Below are 20,222 nucleotides of genomic sequence, written 5' to 3' on the forward strand. Positions count from 1 at the left end.
GATTCTCTATCCTAACTTTGAAACTTAAAAAACCTCAGCTTTCAAATATTAATGTTTAACTTAAATGAAATTTAGTACTATTTTTATAACTTCAAGAAAACAACAAGCTACTGTTTAAGGAAACAACAACAATATAGCTTTGAGGCTTATAGGCCATTACTCATTTTCTTAAAGAACTGGTCTTATGTCAATATTATTACTATTATTAGAATTACTAAACTGGCCTTTAATAATTCCACTGATCAGGAGTCACTGTAGTTGACTAAGATCAATGATGAATGACACTAAATGTTTTCACTGCAGATAATTTAACTCAGATACTAAAAATCATGATGCCTAAATTAACCAAGAATTATTGAGGGACCAAAATTGAAAACCACCCATTGGGCTCAGTTTAATTTGGGTAAATATTGAAGTGTTTAAGTCTGAGTATCTTCACAAACTTTTAGGAGTGGGTTCTCAAGAACAAATTATTTCCTGAGGTATCAGATCAATAAATACCATTATATCAGTATCTTTTCTACTGAACTACCAAATACAGTAAGTCAGGGAAAGCAAAAGCATAAGAAACAAAGAGAAACCAGTCAACTACTTCATTATATTAAAAATCTGAATAACCAAGGTTTATTTCATGTCTTGGGCATAAATCTCAACTGTTTTTTCTCCTATTGTTTTTCTCTTCTTTGTATATGTATGCTAGGCCTTGACAATCACATAGTAGCAACTACAACAAAAATTGGCTCATTAGTTCTGGTTTCTGTTAACCTTAAATTCAGATTTTCATATATCCTAGATATAGTAAGGTATGGTCTATTTGTGCAATAAAACTAAAACTTCGGAGCAATTTTATTATTGTTTCATTTAAAATTACAGCAGAAACATGTTGGGCAAATAACAATACCTGCATCTGTGCTGTCAGTCATTAAAACATTTTAGATGGTTTAAATTGTTAAATCTCCTTCAACTGAGGAGAAACCTCAAATGTCAAAGCTCAGTTTGTTGTCAGCATGCTTCATACTCAGCTGCTACCTTTCAATTTTTTATTAGTGCTTAGAAAGGAGTAACACATCAAGGACAGTTAGCGCACCCGCCAGTTGTTCACGGAGTTTACTCACCCTTTGACCTTCTTTGCCAGGTGGACCTTGGGGACCCTCCAATCCTGGCAAACCCTGAAAACACAAACATTAAACAAATATAACATTCAATGCTATTTTCAGCCTGCATTATTCTATACAAGTGAGACTATGCCAAAGAGCCAGATGTCAAGACAAAGCATTTATTTCCAATAATAAAAATAGGTTATCCATAATAATCTCTTTCAGGGTGATGTTATACTGAAGAGTGGAAAAAATATGAACAGTAATTATTAATCACATTCCTCCCTGTAAAGACTGAATCACTTGGAAAAGAAGAGGTAAGTCAGCACTACTTAAGCATAGTTATAAATATAATTAGCTACGGTTTTATATGAACAGTTACTTATCTTCTCAAGTTAAGATGCCCTAAGAAAATAGACAAGCTATATTAAATGAATGACAACTTACTCTACAACTCAAATTCAAATATAGGCAATGGAGGGAAAGGGGAAAGGAAGGGGGCATGCCCACGTGGCCTAAATATAGCAGAAGGCCTTACGCTTACTCTATTGTCAGAATCAGCTCTCTGCAGTCTTCCCAGTGTGCCCGGCTGGGCTTTCCAAAACCCTGTGAGCCCCCTCTTTGCTCTCTCCCCTGACCAGGCACAGGAGCTTTGGGTATCTCAATATGCACTCTACTTCCGAGCCTTCCTTTCAAACTCAGTGCAAGGATCTGTCCTTCCAGTCACAGAATCAGAGACTGTTTTTGAGGCTTTGAGGCTTTAATTTTATATCTGATTAACATACAATATAATCATAAAGCCATCAAGTAACAGCTTTGTGCTTGGAACAATGCCCCTCTTGCTTTAGCAGTCATCTGAAACATAAATACTTCTTAAAATGACTTTGGGGAAGCTATCCAATTTCCATTTTAGTCATAAAAAGTATGAAATGAGCTTTGATATAATCAGCAAAGAATACAGAACTGTTCTACTTTGCATAATTTAAAAAAAAATCAGTGCAATATTGCATACTCTTATAGGGTATGACAAAAATAATTTTAGTTTATTTAACAACAGTTTGAAATATTAATTTCTTAATCATTTAAACTTCTCAGATCCAGTTATTACTTCAGCTCTACTTATACGTCTGGTGAAATTCTGAACTCCTTATTTAGAATCAGGTATGCATCCGTACTCTATTGCCCCAATAAGGATAAACTGAGGCCCCATAAGAATCATATTTTAACAAAAAAGTCCAGATTTCCAAAAATGAACTTCAAAAACTTTATGATCTCTAATTCCCACGATAAACTTGAGAAAGTAATGTGATCATGTCAAAATTGCCTGCTTCAAGTGACATTATCACTTGATTAAAATGAAGTCTGGCTTCAATTTTAAATAAAAGTACTCAGTTCAAGAGTTTTTCTTATCATTTCTCCACCTTCAACTACTGAAACTAGAAGAATACCTCAGATATTATTTCACTACAAAGCATTTCTTCTTTCACTTCTATTTATAATGTTAATGAGGTAAGATATAGGATCTTTTACAAAACTGCTGCATACTTTTTATTTCCTTTATTTTTCCCAAAGTTTATGCAGCTAGAATATGTATGACAATGAAAACCATACTGTGTTCAATAAATCATAGTATGTTAATTACAGTGCAGTTATGTAGCTTATACATTGCTTATAAAGCAATATGTGAATATGAGCTCAGTAAATCTTATTTTTTTCTCTCCAAGGTAGTTTGAAAATTTGCTAAGAATTCTCACTGCCTAACTATTATCAATATTCTATCTTTGTGGAGAAATTCTGGGAATTCAGGAAGAGGTGGAGTTTTGTTTTGTTAATATTTCATTTTTAGTGACAATTTGATGTAGGCGAATGAGATGAAACTCTGCAACGTTTGTTTTATGAAGGCGAAAATACTTAGCCTCACATATCTGTACAATGAGGTTCCAAGGAGATAAGAATTCTACAAAAATATATCTGCACAAAAATGATAATTAATAGGCAACTTTTTTTATTCTAGACTTTTATTCTTTTTCTTCTCTCTCTATAATATTATTGTCAAGAAAAAGGAACCAGATAAGAAGGTTTATCTTCAAGGAAAGGGAGGAGAGCTGCTTACAATTGGTAACTAGGCAGGGAGGACTGCACTGTACAAGGAGCCATATCCTGACATTGAAATTGAGGTAAAAGTTCACACTAATTTCAGAGGGATCTTTGGTTTAAAAAGTGATAGGACAACATGGACCATGTTAACTAACACAGCTGTAAAACTGTAATAACCTAGCAATGGTAATGAATTAGCAACACCATCACTATTCACCATTCACTGAATGAGATCCTTGATAAAACTAACCACAACCTTTAATCACTGCCCAAAGAAACCTGCAGAAAGAATGAAAGAAAAACCTTTTCAACAGCAAAATCTCTCTTAAGGGGTAAGTAAAACATCACCAGTTAAATGACTATAAAACTTGGCAATGAGCTAAAAAGTTCATCACAGAAAAGGAGTATGTATTTGTAAGAAGGCAGACCAAAGTATCTACTTAGTCTTTTCTCTATTTAACTTCTGGAGATCAACGATCAGATTCTCCACTTCCTTGAATTATAGAAGGCACAGCTGGCGGACAAAACCCCTCAAAAGAACTTCCCACCACCACAGATGGAAAGAGAAAGAAATAGAATATATGCTGTCATATGGCTTTACGGAATATACTGCCGATTGTGTTGAAAATCTTTATATCCAAAGGCAAACTATTTCATGTGTACTACTTTCCCACGTAAACATGAGTGGTAACATCCAAAGCAATTAAAAGGATCCATTATGCGTCAGTTTTTACTCAGGTAGTTTTGTACTGGCAATGGCATGGGGATGGCAATGAGGCAAAAGGAGGTGTAGGAATAGCACAAGGCAAAAGGAGATATAAGAACAGCACTATTCCAGTGGCATCAGCTGGACAGGAAAATATAAGGCATCCTTACAGAGACGGCCTAATATACATGGGATTTTCCTGACTCTGTCAGGCCACCTTTGAGATTGGAAGATGATGCCCTTCTAAGTACTTTGTGGAGAAGCGAATTAAAATAACATATGTAGTCTTTATTGCCTGTGTCTTTCTTTGGTCAGGTAACCCCTTGGAGTTATGTGCCTGAAGAAGCTTGATGAACATGAAGTGGAAATATGTTTCAAACATTAATGCGCAGCTTTGGGGGAAAAGCCAGTGAGCTGGAGGTGGGCTCAGGTGCACCTGAAACTTAGGAAGATTGCAGTGAGTGAGAAGGGCTACAAAAAGAGACAAAACATGATCTACAGCCAAACACAGGGTTGTACAATCTTGAAAATGAAGCTGAGAGTGGAAACTTGTGAATTCCTTTATGAAGAAGTAAACTGTAATGAGAAGTTTGGGCAAAGGAAAATATACTGGTTGTGAAGTCAGATAAAGAAAAAGCAGGCATTCCTGGAAGCGCAAGCTCACAGATATTTAAACAAAATGATGATCAAAACTTAGACTAAGGTTTAGTCTAAGGAATGGGGAAAAAGTGGTAAATTCAAAAAATGTTACAGTAGAATAAGTGAGGTTTTAAAATAATTTGCATCTCGTATTGTAAATATCTGTAGCAAATAAACTATTAGGTAGTTATAACATCATAAAAATGTCAGGACTATTATGAAATAATTAGATATATGCTTTGTTGACCATCTTAACCATCTTAATCTTTGACAATACAAAATGATTATCAAAATTTGCAGACAACGTGCTCTAGGTTAACATTTTTGGCAAGTAACTGGAGATACAACCTTATGAGAGTTACTAAACTTGAGATGGAAGAAGTGAAATGTGTTTGGAAGGTAGCTGATATAAATATCAACTAACAGTCCAGCCAGTTAAACTGTTTTAAGTTTCATAAGGTATCAGTTTAAAGTGTACTAGCTGGCATGTAAGTATCAGAGCTGTGCACTACAGGAGAAGGGCTAAAATCCTGTCATGTGACCATACAGATACAAAAAAAAATTAATTACCTGTTACATGAAGACAAATGTCTACAGAGACACTGTGGAGACTTGGTTCATAATTTAATAGTTCAAAGTAACTGCCTAAGAACACACTCTGAACAAAAGCAGAGCATTTATCATGACCTCTTGGTCAATTAAAAAAAACAAAACCGCTGAAGTGGAAGAGTGAAGTCACTTAAAGTTGTTATTCCTATTACTTCCCCCGGAAGCTTACAGCTGATGCCAAAAGCATATTCAACAAGTATTATACAAGTAAGTATATTTTTAGTATTCTGAAAGTTACTTCAAAAGTAATGATAGTTTTTGAAACAGAAGGCTAGACAGCTGCTTTTTGCACTGCTAGATAGTGTTGCTGAAATAGATACTGAACACAACAGCCTTTCCTTCTCAACACAAATTAGATATATAATGCAAATGCTAATTGTAATACAAAAGGTCTCATTAAGGCACAAAAAATATTTCATCATAGACCTTTATAGATTTTTTTTCTATCATCTCCCATACATGAAACTGATTTCATCCATTTTTTTCCTCACTATGAATTCAGGCTCACATATGACCTTGATTTTTATGGAATAAATGCTACTAGACAGGGAGAAAGTGAATGAAGTTTACTGAGGTAAGTCAAGCAAAGACACAGACAAAGCCTAAATTAGCTATGCAGAAACATTTCTTGTGGCAATGTAAGAACAGGTCATTTTTTGCTATCTGAATATGTGATTTTTACAACTTGCTATTTTAAAAAGACTCATCTGTCATAGTATTTGGCAAAGCAGTTTGGAAATTATATGTTTATAAACAGAGCGGTATAGTTCTACTGAAACAGTACATAAGAAAATCAACAGTAGAATTTTCTTTTATAAGTGAATTGCTGGGCGATTCCCACTGCAGAGACTTGACCTAGCTATTCAATGCACAGTTCTCACTAGTATAAAGGAAAGTTTTGGCACACTGATGAATCAGGTATATAACGTTCCCTCTGTAAACTCCACAAGTACAGATCACACTAATCAATAGTCAGGTAAAAAGCAACCACTGATTTCAAGAAGAATCCTAAAGCAATATCATGTGGGATCACAGTAAACAGCTGCAGCCTGAGAAATCACAGAGCATTCCCCAGTCTGCCAAATACTGCATAAAGCATGGACAGGGTTGCTGTTGCTGCACTCATGCAAGGATGCCCCAGGGATGCACGAAAACAGACAAGATGCATCAAGATGCAGTTTAGTTATGCCTTAAATTCATCTGCTCCTCTGGAGGTGTTACCAGGCAATAAATTTTACTGTGCAGGTCACAATTTTCATTGTGAACCTTCTAACATATGTTGAGGATATTTCCCTCTCTGGCCTGTTTCCACCATATTGCAGGGAAATCTGTGGCTTCCTCTCTTTTAAGAATGGGGATTATCCTCAGCAAGCAAAGAAGTCAAAATATAAATACCTTACCCAAAGTCAAGGTCACTACAGTGTTGGCTTGCCAGGTATCTTCAAGGCAGTCTCTTTCCTGTATCCCACTGTCCTCTTTTAAGTAGCCCAAATGGGTGGGTGAGGAAAAGATAGATCTTAAATATGACTATTACTCTTTCCTCTTCTCAACCACAAGATTGCCCATCACTACGCACACAGAAACCCACAGAGCCTGTAGACACACTTTGCTGTTACAGAATTTTGCTAAAATGCAAAAAATGTCACAGGAAATTCACAAACGAATGCTCAATTTGTTACTGTATTACCATTTTAGTGAGGGAAATTTGACAAACACTTCTTTCAAATATCCACATCTTCAGCATTTCCTAATGTGATCTGGTCCCACTCACATCCCCACTGAAGTAAATGGGGTTGGTGCGTTGAAAGATTTGGACCCCCTGTTTGAGGGGTTTGTCACTACTGCAACAATCAGACTGTTTTGCTCTTGAGTTTGAAGTGGAATAGGCTACGTCTTCTGCTTTCAGAACTGCTGCCAACACATTCACTTCAGTGCGAAAAAAGACAGCATTTAGCAATAAATATTTCAGATTGCATGAAAATGTGATCAGCTACATTTTCATGATAATATATTACTGAAGCAAACAGAAAATAGATTTCTCACTAATCTCATTTTTCTTCGGGTTTGGTCATATCTACATCTCTCTCTGGTAACTCAACTTGAAATTTGTTTTAATTTACTTCAGAGACAATCATTTCAAAGAGAAACTGGAAGAGTAATTTCACAGAAGTTCATACTTTATGAATCCAGCACCTTTACTAGACATGGGTTTATTTTCTAAGTGAAAAAAGTATAATTTAAATTCATTTGAAATGATTCTTTACATGATGCCTGCTTTTAATAAAAAAGTATAGAGAACCTCTTAAATCATTCTTCTAATGAAGGACATATAAATCATATTCATGCCAATTTTGCAGACTGCAAATTATTGAAAAACATAAATCTTCTGTTAGGCCAAGACATGAATCTTATTTGCATAAAGAAGATTAAAAAAAGGACTGAATATTCTGGAACATCTTCTATTTCACTAAACGGTTACCTTGACAGGATCTGCCTCCATACTTAAAAAGCATTAAAAAAAAAGTCAAGTTCTACTGTGACAGTTAAAGATCATGATAGCTAATGCAAAAGAACAGAACTGTTCAATATTTTCATGAAATTAATACAGTTTCCATTAAAAAGCTCACATAGTTAAAATTTAGCTTCTTCTTAGAGGGATATATATGAAAATACAAGATTTAGAATGAAAATATAAAATAATTTTCTGTTTGTACTCTCTTTAGTTAACTAGTATGCCTCTCGCCCTCACTTTACATCACTACGCAAAAAGAATGAGAGGATAATAGTAGCTGAGACCCCTACTAATGGGGCTACCCCTTTTTAAGTAACAGAAGCTATCCACAGGACATATCTTATTTTTCAGTGTTGCATAGGAAAGAAATCGTTTGCGTGAGCCAAGACAGGCAAAACCCGGCACTTGATTTTTCAGGGAGAACATCTGAAATACTGTTACCCATTACAACAGTAAAAACATACGGACAGCATATGTTACCCCTTCCGAGTTCAGTATAAATGCCAAATAATTACACTGTAAGTATTACATAACATGAATCTGTGAAAGTATTTTCTAAGCAATACTGCAGAAAATGAATTACGATTTTAGCTTTACACAAACACTTATAGAAACCACCACACGAGAGCTGCATAATCTGCTGCTGCTGTTTGTTTACTGGGGGAACAGCCAAAAGTGACCATGGAGCTTGCCTGGGCCTGAATCTGCAACTTCCTCCCGCACACTGCGCTCCGCTGCTTTCGTGTGCGAGCTTCCTTTGGCTTCATCTAACCAGACCTGGGAGCCAACATTTCAATTATCTGTTTAGTAAGCAAGTCTTGGGTATGTCTGTCTGTGACTGACTTAAGCCTTGGCCTCTGCGTAAACACTTGGTGCCATCTGGATGAGTATTTTATAACTCCTGAAAGGGATAGGTTCACAGGAACATACAGACGGACACTCGTTTTCCTCAGGAACTAAAAGCAGCATATCAAGTGTCAAGAGAAATACTTTTCATATATTTTACAAGAGAGATTGCTGCACTACCTTCCCTCACCTGTCACTCTTCTGACACGATATGCACAGGCTTAAGCTGTGGATGCCAGAGAGAGCGAGCGAGCAGCTTAGACAACTGTGTCACTTCAAAAAACAGTCGCTGGCTTCTTAAACTAAATTCCATATTTTGACAAAACTGCACAACGGAACAGTATAATCCCCTGTGTTTATTCTCTGAAGGGTCCTTCATAACAGTACAATTTACAGGGAATGTAAACATTTAAAGACTTAAAAATAGTATACATATTCCTGCGTAAATTGGATACAATTGTATAATTAGAGAGACAAGTTCAAAATATATTCCTAATGTGCACTATAACACATTTGAAAATACTAAAAAGTGAGATCTGGAACTTACAGAGTAATCCAGAAAGTTAAAATACCAAAGAAATGAAAGGCAGCATAAATAAAGGATGAGTATCAATCTCGACTTTGGACTACTCCCATAACTGAGGACAGAAAATACATACATATATCTTGACTCATGTAGTGCAACTGACTCCATGGAAACATACAAAAAACTTTATATCTTTATTAAAAGTGCTCAAATATGTACATATGTGTCAAAGTTAGCGATCAGAGACAGTCAAGTGTATTTGTATGAATAATGTATGAATCAAACAAATATACTTAAAACTTCTTGTGATTACTAACTTCAACAAGATTCTACATAGAGCCTATATTTTTTTCATACATTTCTTTTTGCAGCTTAGTGTATTTTGCATTACAATGCTGTTTCTTTTTTTTTCCTGATTTTATCATTTAAGAAAGATGAAATTATGTTAACAAGACTTTCCATATCTGCCTTAAAGAAATATAAAGAAAGACACGGGCTGCAAATTCTAATTCCAGTTCTGTTAACTTCAGAAATACATGGTGAGGTTTCTACTTAACAATTTCTTTCTGACTTCTTTGCTATTGCTACAAGCAAAAAGTTTTATTAAGCATGCATGCTCAAGGATTCTGGTAGAGCTGTTCTGTTAAATTATATCAAACTGGACAAGGTTATTCAGAGCACTAAGGTTTTGCCAGAGCAACGCATTTCTGAGCTATGAAATTTGCATTTCAAACAGATTAAATCATTTCTGTATCTCCAAAAGCAGTAGTATTATTTCCCCTTTTATATAGTTTGGCATGTGCTCATTCACGTGACAGTTTGTTACAGCTGCAGGGAATTCATGAGTTCTGCCATACATACTACCTGTGAGTATCCCTTACACATTAAAGAAACTACAATGGTTGTATCTGTCAGTTGAACACTTTCTAAAACACAGGTAGATTTTTCCTCCAAGTATCAAAACTTCGTTCTCTTCTGGATTTTTATTCTGTTTCATGTTGGTGTCCAGATAGCGTTGTTACGTTTCTGAGCAGCACAGGATTTACCCGCCTCAGCAATTCCCGAACTCTTTTAGACATGCAATTCACTGACACCCTTTAGATTTTCACAGGTACCATTAGAACAGACAAATGAAGAAAGGGAGTTTCTACTGTTTACCGCTAGATGCTTCTGTAGATGACCTGTGGACAACTCTCCATGGACTCCAGGACCACCACCAGTTGTCGGGGACTCCCTGCGGAGGCAGTCTCAGCCGTTTTGTCACGTTCAGTGCCCTGGTGAGGAGGACACCCCTATAGGATGGCCGGTGCCTGGGGACAATGCCCTGGCCCTGCACGAGGCTGCAGGCTCTTGCTGCCTCCCTGCACCCCGCAAGTGGGCCAGCAGTTGGAAAGGGCCTGTGCGCCTATGCGGGGAATGCCCGTTTCCAAAAAAATAGTGGGGGAGCAGGAGCTGTGGCCTAATGAGCAGGCTGAAACTTTCTTCATCTCTACACCTGCACAGCACTAGTTTATACTGGGACGAGTGTAAATGTTGGACCTTCCCCAGTTTATTTCATTGGTGTATGATTTCTGTAGAAATATGAGTGGAAGAGTGGCACAGGGAAGCAGAGTTTTGCAATGGCATCATTTCCCACTTGTCTCACTACACCCCCTGCACTGGGGTGGAGGGTAGATGACCCACGCCCAGCTTTCCAGTATGAGCACAAGCAAGTCCCTTTAAATATTCCCTCCCTCTCCAAACCTGGATAGCGATATCAAGTTATTTTGGAGTTAGCTCTAACAACATTAGTGCATCATTATTTTCACTTCTCTCTCTTCCCAACATAATAATTCATTTTGTGTTTCTATAAAAAGAAAAAAATAATTTTCTCACTAGGACAAATTAAAAATGATTCCAAGTATAGGATAAATTTATGACATTATGCATGAGCCCAAATAAATGGAAGATTTTAAAACTCTTGATTTAACTAGACTCATAACTGAAACACTGATGTCACATTTTGGCTGTAACAACATGAATGGTCCTGACATAATAAGCTCTCATTCAGTGACATATTAACCATGATATTATCTGACCTATTATTTATTTATGGCAAGATAAGATATCTTCCCTTTAGGATTATGTATCATAAAAGTCACAATGACACAGAAGTCACACAAATAAGCAAACTCTGAAGACTGGATTTTTCCCTAACCACCATCAATTCATGTCATTCATATTCTTTTAGTTCTAGCCAACAGAAATCTATGACTATTTACAGTGGCAGAGAGACTTCCCGCTGGGCCATATATTCCCACAATGTTGTAATCTGTCTTCAAATTGCTAAACTAATTCACCCTCATGCTTGTCTCTTCCCTCAGTTAACAGCCACACAAAAATGTTTCAGTACTTTGGGTACTAACATCTCTCTGAAGACTCACATCAGTTTTTGCACAATCTAAATATTTCCATCTACAACGAGTGAAGACAAACATCAGTGGCTGTATCAACACAGTGCCATCTTGCTGTGCCTGAATCAACTGATCTGAAACATTTGCACATTGTTTTATAATCAAAGAAATTTAAATCTTTGACAGTCCCTTTTATTAATATGTAGCATTTAAGATACAGAAAGAGCAGATTCAGTCGATTCAAAAGCAGCTTCTGATTTTAAGTGGTGAGTTACTAACCTTTGAATATGACTTTTAGAAAAGCCAAGTGCCCACATTAACAACTGAAAACAGTGCAACAATATGCATTCAGATCTTCTAGAAACAGGCCTAACATACCCAGGTGCTGCTGTCAGAACAGACCTAGGCATTTTTCTGTCATTTACACAGTAAATATTTACAAGGACCATACTGTGGTCCTATAATGCACAGAAAATAGATAACCTCCATTCTTTTTCCTGTGTCTTATCCTCAGAAATATCATATTTCTATTCCAGTGATCCCTTCAAGGCCTGTAAGAATCTATTTGAAGCATGATCTACTCTAAGCCACCTAGTGCAGTAACAGCCCTAGAATCACAGGCTGTTTAATAAATATACTTTACCATCAATGATTTCAACATGTATTTTGACTGTATGTTAAAGAGCTGCTAAGGGCATAATGGGCCCTGTTTATCTTCAGTAAGGCATGAACTTTAGCAAACAGACACCGATCTTGGGACACTACTACTTTATCACTTGGAAATCAAGATACTGGATATTTGGATTTCCTAATCCCAAACTGAATACAATAAACTATGCTGATCTAATTTTGGAATCTTAGAATAGAACTTATTTTTACTGAATGGATTTCTGGTTATATCCTTCAATGTTTGTCAGACCTGATGGAAATCCTTGTTGCCATGCTCTTGGAAATGAAGAGAATGAAAAAAAACAGAATAATCAATAACAGTATGAATAAGAACTATTGTTCTTATGAATATTGTGTAGGATTACATAGGCAATATGGATAATATAGATTTAGTTCATAAACGCTGACTCTGGGGGAAGAGCTGGTCATGCTGTGGAGCTACAGCTTGGGAATTCAGGAGTTATGTTTCTTTGCATTTCTATCTTGCTGTTTTGCATCATTCTCAATTGCCTTCACCTAAATGTCCTTACTGGGAGGTCTTTTCATTTTATTTTGTGGACAAAATTACTTGGATTCAGACAGAACTTACCACTTTTATAAAGCAAATCTTGCCCTGGAGAGTTTTGGGGAGCATTTGTCTTAAGCTTTGTACATGCTTGGGGCACTTCAGATTATTGCAAGTAAATTAAAACCACCTTCTCTCATCTATATGGCAATATCTAGCCAGAATTCAACAAATACACAGGCCAAGAAACTATTTAGATTTTCTTACTGGTGCACGGGTATCAGATCCTCATAAAGAAAATGTGTTAGATCCATGCTCAGAAAATTTGTTCTTGATACCTGAAAGACAACTAATCATCATGTATGACCTCACATATTCTTTTCTGAGGTAGGTTACAGAAAGGGAATGACATGCTAACTGAATTAATAACAGAACTTGCAAGATTTCCTAAGTCTGATACACAGAGACTGCAGAATGCTTTCTGGTCATCAACTTTTTTTATGAAGACGAAAGGTAGGTACCTGTCTATTCTTTTTTTTTTTTTAGAATTGTAGAATCAACAAGAGAAACTAAATTAGTGAAATATTGTTCTTTGTAAGAATTTAGAAAGTGATTTTTCATCATTATTGATGTTACACTTTTTTTTCTTTCTGATATCTGTTATGCATTCATTATATAAGGTCATTATATAAGATAACAAGATTGTATAGGTGGCAAGACCTCCACATGTAAACACATAATTCTACAGGTTTTCTACTGGACAAACCATTGTGTGAAAAGAATTTTGCAATCTCTTTTTCTGACAGAGAATGCTTCATACTGATCAGTGTCATCCTCAACTATTATTAGACATTTCTTCTTTAAATCAGGCAAATCTTAAATGGTGTATAATTAGGCTGCTATTACAATTATTTTAATTATTTGTATTATCAGTAGCATAATAATTTAATGCAAGGAACCAGAAGTGTATGAGGTGTTTCATCAAAGACAATCAAATTATATTTCTCACAGAGTTTTATGGTACCTTGGTTAATTTCCAAGCTTTAACCTATAAGTTCTCAAATAGTTGTGTGACTGCAGCTAATTTCTCCCTAAGATGCTACAATCGCCTGGTTCAGACAGGAAGATAGTTATTCAGTGTCCACAATTTTAGAACATTTTTTGAAATTTACACAGATATTATTATATGAAGTAAAAACATTTTTCATAGTTTTCATGAACTGGTAAAAAAATTAACTTATATCATGACCATCTAACTATAGTGGCTAAAAAATGCATGATCAAAGATTTTGGCATATGTTTTGCACCTAAAAGCAGAAATCATGCTCCTGGTTCAAAATATTTTGTTATGTACTCCGTAGAGAATGGAGACTTCACCCCCTCCTCGGGAATAGGATTTAGATATGTAAATTCCTGTTTTTATCACTTTATCACAGTCAAACCAGTATCTGATATTGAGGGTGAAATGGAAATACTGTTAGGATAACTAATGATAACTAATATAACTATAACTAATAATGATAACTAATAAAAAAGTCATGGTCTACCTTCATAATGGAACAGATGATGATATAAATAGCAAGAGTGTATGGTTACATCAGACGTAATTAAAAGAAGATATGGTGATATAAACTCTTAATTACATGAAGTGATCACTAGCTGTAAGAGGTTGGGAAGAACAAGAATTGTTATTCCAAGACTAGCTATCACAGAAATCCTCAAGTCTGTCTACAAACATTGTGGCATGGAGCTCAGCTGCAGAAAGCATGTGAACCTCCATCCCACTAGTCTGATCCCACCCACCCAAATAATTCTTATGGGAGCAGCTCTCATCTTTGATATTGAGTATATGCCATATTACCACTGTATTTGCTTAGAGAACCACAGTTGAGGGAGAATTAATTTCCTCATTATCCTCTTACTGATCAGCTCTTAATCCACTTCATTCCGTAGTGTTTGGGACTTTGGCGCTGCTGATCTCAAGCATACTCTAGGGCTACTATACTAGTTTTATTTTTTATTTTTTATTTTTATTTCCCCCCTCTTTACTATCTTCAATACATTTAAGTGTCACATTTGCAGAATAGGATGCGGATGGCTGTGATGTGAACTACAATAGGGAACGGGTAGCTCCTGTGTTTCAGGCTGGGAGAGGATGACATCACTGATATCAGTGGAAATAGTGGCTCTGATGATTAGTACTCAGTCTTGACTGAGATCCAGTGAGCATGATTTTTGGAACTATGAAGCTGGTGTTCTTAACTGTTTTGTTTTGCAGTTATCAAAACTACATGTACAATTCCACCATATGCAATTTCACCACAAGGAATTTACTACAGGGAAATTTCATAACCAGCTACTGCAGTTGTGTGTATAAAGATTAGCCTTTAACTTTCTGACAAATTTAAACATTCTGATGCTAGATATATAATACTGTGTCATACACATGATATTGCAATCATAACTAACTATTTAATAAAATAACCAGAAAATAGAATATTTACAATATATTAAAAACATGAATTAGCACTGCAAGCTTTTACAGAGGTATGTTTTCAGTAAAAGTACCAAGTGACTTCTCTCACTTTAGATGGTCTGTTATCTATAAGCAGAACAAAAAAGACTATTCCTGATAGTGTTTGATGGGAAACATAATATTTTAAATATGCTTTTTTTTCCTGCATATTTATATAGTTCCCTTTTCTCTGCTTCCCAATTAAATTTGAAAATGTAGAGGCATTTTAAAGAGAGCAACTTGGCTCTTTTATTTAATAATGAAAGCATTTGCATTGCAAATAAGTAAAAGCTGCCACATTTCTAAGTGTTTTCCTTTCTTTTGTTTTTGTTTTATGGATACTTACACTTATGGCAGTTGGTCCTGGAGGTCCTGCATCTCCCTAGTGAAAAAAAGAGGATAGAGAAATCAGCAGTCTCTTTAGTTATACATTTTTAACCTCTATGCATTTAAGAAGATATGAGCCATAACATAAGTAAAGACAGTATAGTCATCAGCTGCATGCTCTAATTATGAAAATATGTAAGTAATATTTTTTTCAATAATAGCATAGATGTGAACTGTTCACCACAGGTTAAACAGAAGAAAAAAGGCAGACCTCTGCAGAAATGAATCACAGTTTAAAAAAGCAATCCTGCAAACACATTTGCTTATGTGAAATTATAAGCTGCAGCTTTCATGCATAAGATGGCCACTGAAGTTAGTGCAACTGCTCACACATGTAAAGACATCTGAATATGTAAATGTTCACAGAATTAGATAATTGAAGTTTGAATCTTGCTGTGAGACCTTCAGGTTCAGTCAGTGGGAACAAATCAGAGTATGCAGAGACCAATTCAAAACATTTAAGTTATGTTCCTGCTCTGAATTCCTCTGAAAAGGAGATTCTCTCTCTTTCTGTGGTGATAACAGTACTTGCCTTCTGCATTTACAGCTATGCTGTATTTATATTCCTCAACCCTTAAATGAGACAAATGTCAGCAGTAGGTGTTCCTTGCATACACGTAGCTAAGGCAATGTGCAAGTACTGAAGATATGTCATGCACACACACGTATGCATGCATCTTTGCAGGCAATAAGTACCTTTTCTCCTTTAGGACCAGCCACACCAGGATTACCAGGATCACCTTTTAGTCCCTGTGCAAAGAAGAAGAATGTATATTTGTTGTTAACGATGAAAAGTGTTGGACAAAATTCTGTACTGCTGTGAATTAGCATATACTAACCAAGTAAGTCTTAAAATATTAGCATAGTATGAGTACTACCATAACTTAACTATTTTTCCATTATTTTGTGAGCAGAGAAACATCTATCCAAGACCGCATGTGTCTCAACACATAATTAAATCTACAAAGCCAAACATCTAGTCTTTTGTGTGCTATTATGCCAAGGAGCACACAGAAATGGAAAGTTTCTTTGCAGTCCCACTAGGTATGTATCTTGCATGTTCAACCAGAATGAAAAAGGAATGCTAGTCCTACACTTCATTCTCTTAAACACTGTTAAAATAGGGAAATAGGGAGATGGACAGAGAACGTAGTGGATTGTGTACTGCAGTTGCCAGTGCTGAGCTGGTGTATTTCAGCAGGGTGTAGCTCACAGCCACTGCCACCTCCTCCGGCACTCTGATTCACTCCAGTGTTTGAAAAGGGAATTAGACAGAAATAATCAAGGCCTTCACACCTCGCTCCTCAGTTCTGCCTTCAGCTGGAGAAGCAGAAAATGTTGCTTAGTTTTTTACATTAAGAATGCAGCAATTCCACAATACAGCAATTCCACCAACATGTCTCACCACAAGTACTCAAAAAAGAAATACCCTCATCATTACCGAATGATCCCTGCTGTTTTCTCCTTGCTGCAAAATACATGCAAAAGGGAGAGGTTTTGAAACATACCCAGTAAATTCAAGCCATTCTGCAGTAAGGAATGAACGTAGTTCTGATGCTGAAACAATCTACCAGGAATTACTTTTTGTTTAGGCCAAGAGATCTGTCTTATGTATTCCCTCTGATCACTGCTTTAGAGACATGCCAAAGGAGACTATGGACAGAATCTAAGTCAAAGAGAGCTCTACAGGTCAAAACATTTTACTTAGAAACCAACTGATAACCAACGTAGGCAATAGAGCACTAAGTCATAATGAAATACTCCACAAGCAGGCCACCATGGTTACTATTGCAGAGGTTAAGTGGGCTGAAGATAGAGAAGACTGACTGAATTTGAATTAGGGTTTACTAACTGAAGTTCTTCCCAGCCCCTTTTCTGCCCTTGCAAACTGCGTTCCTCAGTTTGCAATAATTGGAAAGATAGAGACAACTGGCACTAAAATGATAAGCAACATCTGTGCCTTGGTGGGTACAGAAACATTAAATCAGTGAGTGTTCTAAATACTGCATATTTGTGCAACTTCACTTCCTGCTAAAATTACATTAATTCACCATCTGGAAGGAACATCATTTAGAACTATATGAGCATTTTAAGTACCCACTTTGGCTTAAATTTGTGGTTGTTGTAAATACCTCTGATTTAGCTTTGATTTGTCCTTTATTAAGCTTGCCAAAAATGTAAGAGTTAAATCAGAAGTAGTTTTGCTGTTTGAACTTAAAAAAATGTAATAGGCAGATGGATCCAAAAAACAAGCCAAAAAATTGCTTTCCTTTTAAAATTTGCATATTTATGACTTAGTTTTAATACTGTCTCCATTTACTAAAATTTACTTTTCACTTCCTTATGAAAGAGTGCATAAAACACTAATACTCCATATACTGAAAAGCAATTTCCAGGATTTTTCAGGTATCTCAAGAGTTTCCATGTTACTCACCATTGTATGGATCTGGTTCAGAATCAAAAATATTAGAGAATCAGCTGTAGAACAATAAGTTTGAGTTTAAGTTCTGTGGCCGTATATTTACAGAAGAGAAAAAACAGAGGAAGACAAAAAAAACCCCCTGCAACTCACAGAGGGAGAATAGAAAGGACAAGAGCAGACAAAAGATACCGAACCCAAGCCATGCACTGTCAAACTATGAACTTCATTTTTTCCTAAATGCTATGTTTATAGATTTTGTAGTGTTCCTGCAGTGCACCCTGGTGAGGTATGTAGTTTGACAGTTACTGCAGAGATGATGACCACAGGGGTCAAACTCACATAAAAAGGACAACAGGAAACTACATGTTTGACAACAAACCTTACTGTATTTGAAGCAAGATTTTGTAAAACCCAGAAAGGTTTTTATACAATGCATTTATTTTAAAATACTTGACTTAGCTTTCATTTGCAGTTTATATCCCCAAGAAATAGAGAAGTAGTGGCAGAAAAAAAAAATCCTTAAAAAGTTATCCCACTAGAAGTACATCTTGTTCTACATATTATTTATCTTTTTTAAATGTAATTATATTAATAAGTTCCAGACATAGTGAATGCCTGGAAAAACACATCTGGTACTATATCATCCCTGTTCTTCCCTACAGTCACCCTTCTAAAGCTGCTCAGAGATTTAGTTGCTGCTGGCTGCCTCTGAAATGACATAAGAAATAAGAATTCCTCTGCTAAGTCAAATCTGTAGTCCCTTCTAGTACTAGTACAGTACAGTATCCTGCCTCTGGCAGAGACCAGAGCAGGATGCTTCAAAATCGATGTGGTTATCTCAACAGATATAATTTGGGTGATTTTAGGTGAGGCTTTAAATTATTCATTTAAATGAATCATTTTCAGCAATGTTTTAGGAGAGAAAGAGGTCACTTTTGAAAACAAAACTAACTCCTATTGATCCAAGGAGTCTATTATCAGATTTGCCAGAATTTCAAGAACTGAATAAAAATTCCAGCAGCTCTTATAACAAAGTGTAAATGAATTAGGGAATTCCATCTGGTTCTAATTCTAGCTTTTATGGGGCAACACAATAATACACATTTGTGAGTTCAGGAACTCATTATACCTCTTTATTTAGAGTCTTCAACTGGTACCTTTTCCTCCTCTGTAAAGACTACAGCTTGATCTCTCTATAGGTCAAAATTAACTTACATTGAGGTTCCTCTATGGACTCCATAGAGGATATGCATGCAGTAGGCCAACCCCAACCACTAGCTACATTAACAAGATAACAACATGGGAAATGGCAAAAATGAGAAACATTATATTTAACAAGACAGCGTTAGTAGCATAACAGAATTGCTGACCAAGGAAGAAATTACTGCAACAAGTATACCACAAATACAAAATATGGGTGTAAAGTCAGCAAAATTGGGGCCAACAGGGTAAAGAGTAAACTAGGGGCAGGCTCTTTGTTTGGAAGGGGATAACGATGGTAGCAGGGAAAAACTTGGGAGGGGAAAAAGGCACTGCAAGGGATAGCAAATCATGTGACTTGGGCTGTTTGAGATACATGCTGAACAGCACTGCACCTTATCGCCACAGTTTGGACCACCACAATAAATCTGCTCTTTTGGCTGTATTGGTGTCTGTCTGTTTGCTGTGATTGGGAGGGACCTAGCATGTTCTCCCTGGTGTAGATGAGGGAATACAGGGACTACCCTTCTTAGCATTGACAAGGGAACATCCGGAGGGTACCTCTAACAACATCACCTTGCCTCTTCTTTTCCTCAACAGTAAGATTTTACTCTATCTGCAATATTCAGCCACCTGCCATCAAGAGATTTACCATAACTAAATTAGAGATAAGATCTAAATTCTCCCCCGGCTTATTGTACAACCATGTATTTCTTCTGGTGGAAGCAATTTAAAGGAGAAGTCGTCATATTGGTTGACACTGTATTTTTGACAAATCTTTCACTAGATTTTTCTCCAATATTAGTTTATTGGAGTCTCAGCCAGCCTACCAAACCAACTGCATTAGGAAAAGAAGACAACAGTTAAAAAATGACTGTGTTTTAAAATTCTAAAAAAGGTCTTGATTTCATGAATTGTTCAAATTATGGGATTTATTAATGGTGCCTCACCACCTATTGGCATAAAAGGCAACAGCTTTATTATGTGAATTTTCCCTTTAAAACAGAGACAGTCTCATATGAAGCATACTGTGCTCTGGAGTTCCATGGCAAAGAAAAATAACTTTACTTAGTGATTTGATTAATATGTTCCTTACCAA

At 36.2% G+C, this 20,222-nt stretch overlaps 1 protein-coding gene across 1 annotated transcript in view; it reads right to left on the reverse strand.

Moving 5' to 3' along the window:
- Positions 1-20,222, reverse strand: part of LOC106492492 (collagen alpha-1(XIX) chain-like) — a 151,024-nt gene that overhangs the window by 12,777 nt on the left and 118,025 nt on the right. Inside the window, exons 14-16 of the mRNA XM_013952343.2 lie at positions 16,198-16,251; positions 15,461-15,496; positions 1,116-1,169 (exon numbers count right to left, since the gene is read on the reverse strand). Of these exons, the coding sequence (XP_013807797.2) occupies positions 1,116-1,169; positions 15,461-15,496; positions 16,198-16,251 (144 nt within the window). The remainder of the gene's footprint in view (positions 1-1,115; positions 1,170-15,460; positions 15,497-16,197; positions 16,252-20,222) is intronic.

This window comes from Apteryx mantelli, chromosome 3 (assembly GCF_036417845.1).
Source record: "Apteryx mantelli isolate bAptMan1 chromosome 3, bAptMan1.hap1, whole genome shotgun sequence".
In the NCBI taxonomy this organism is placed as follows: domain Eukaryota; kingdom Metazoa; phylum Chordata; class Aves; order Apterygiformes; family Apterygidae; genus Apteryx; species Apteryx mantelli.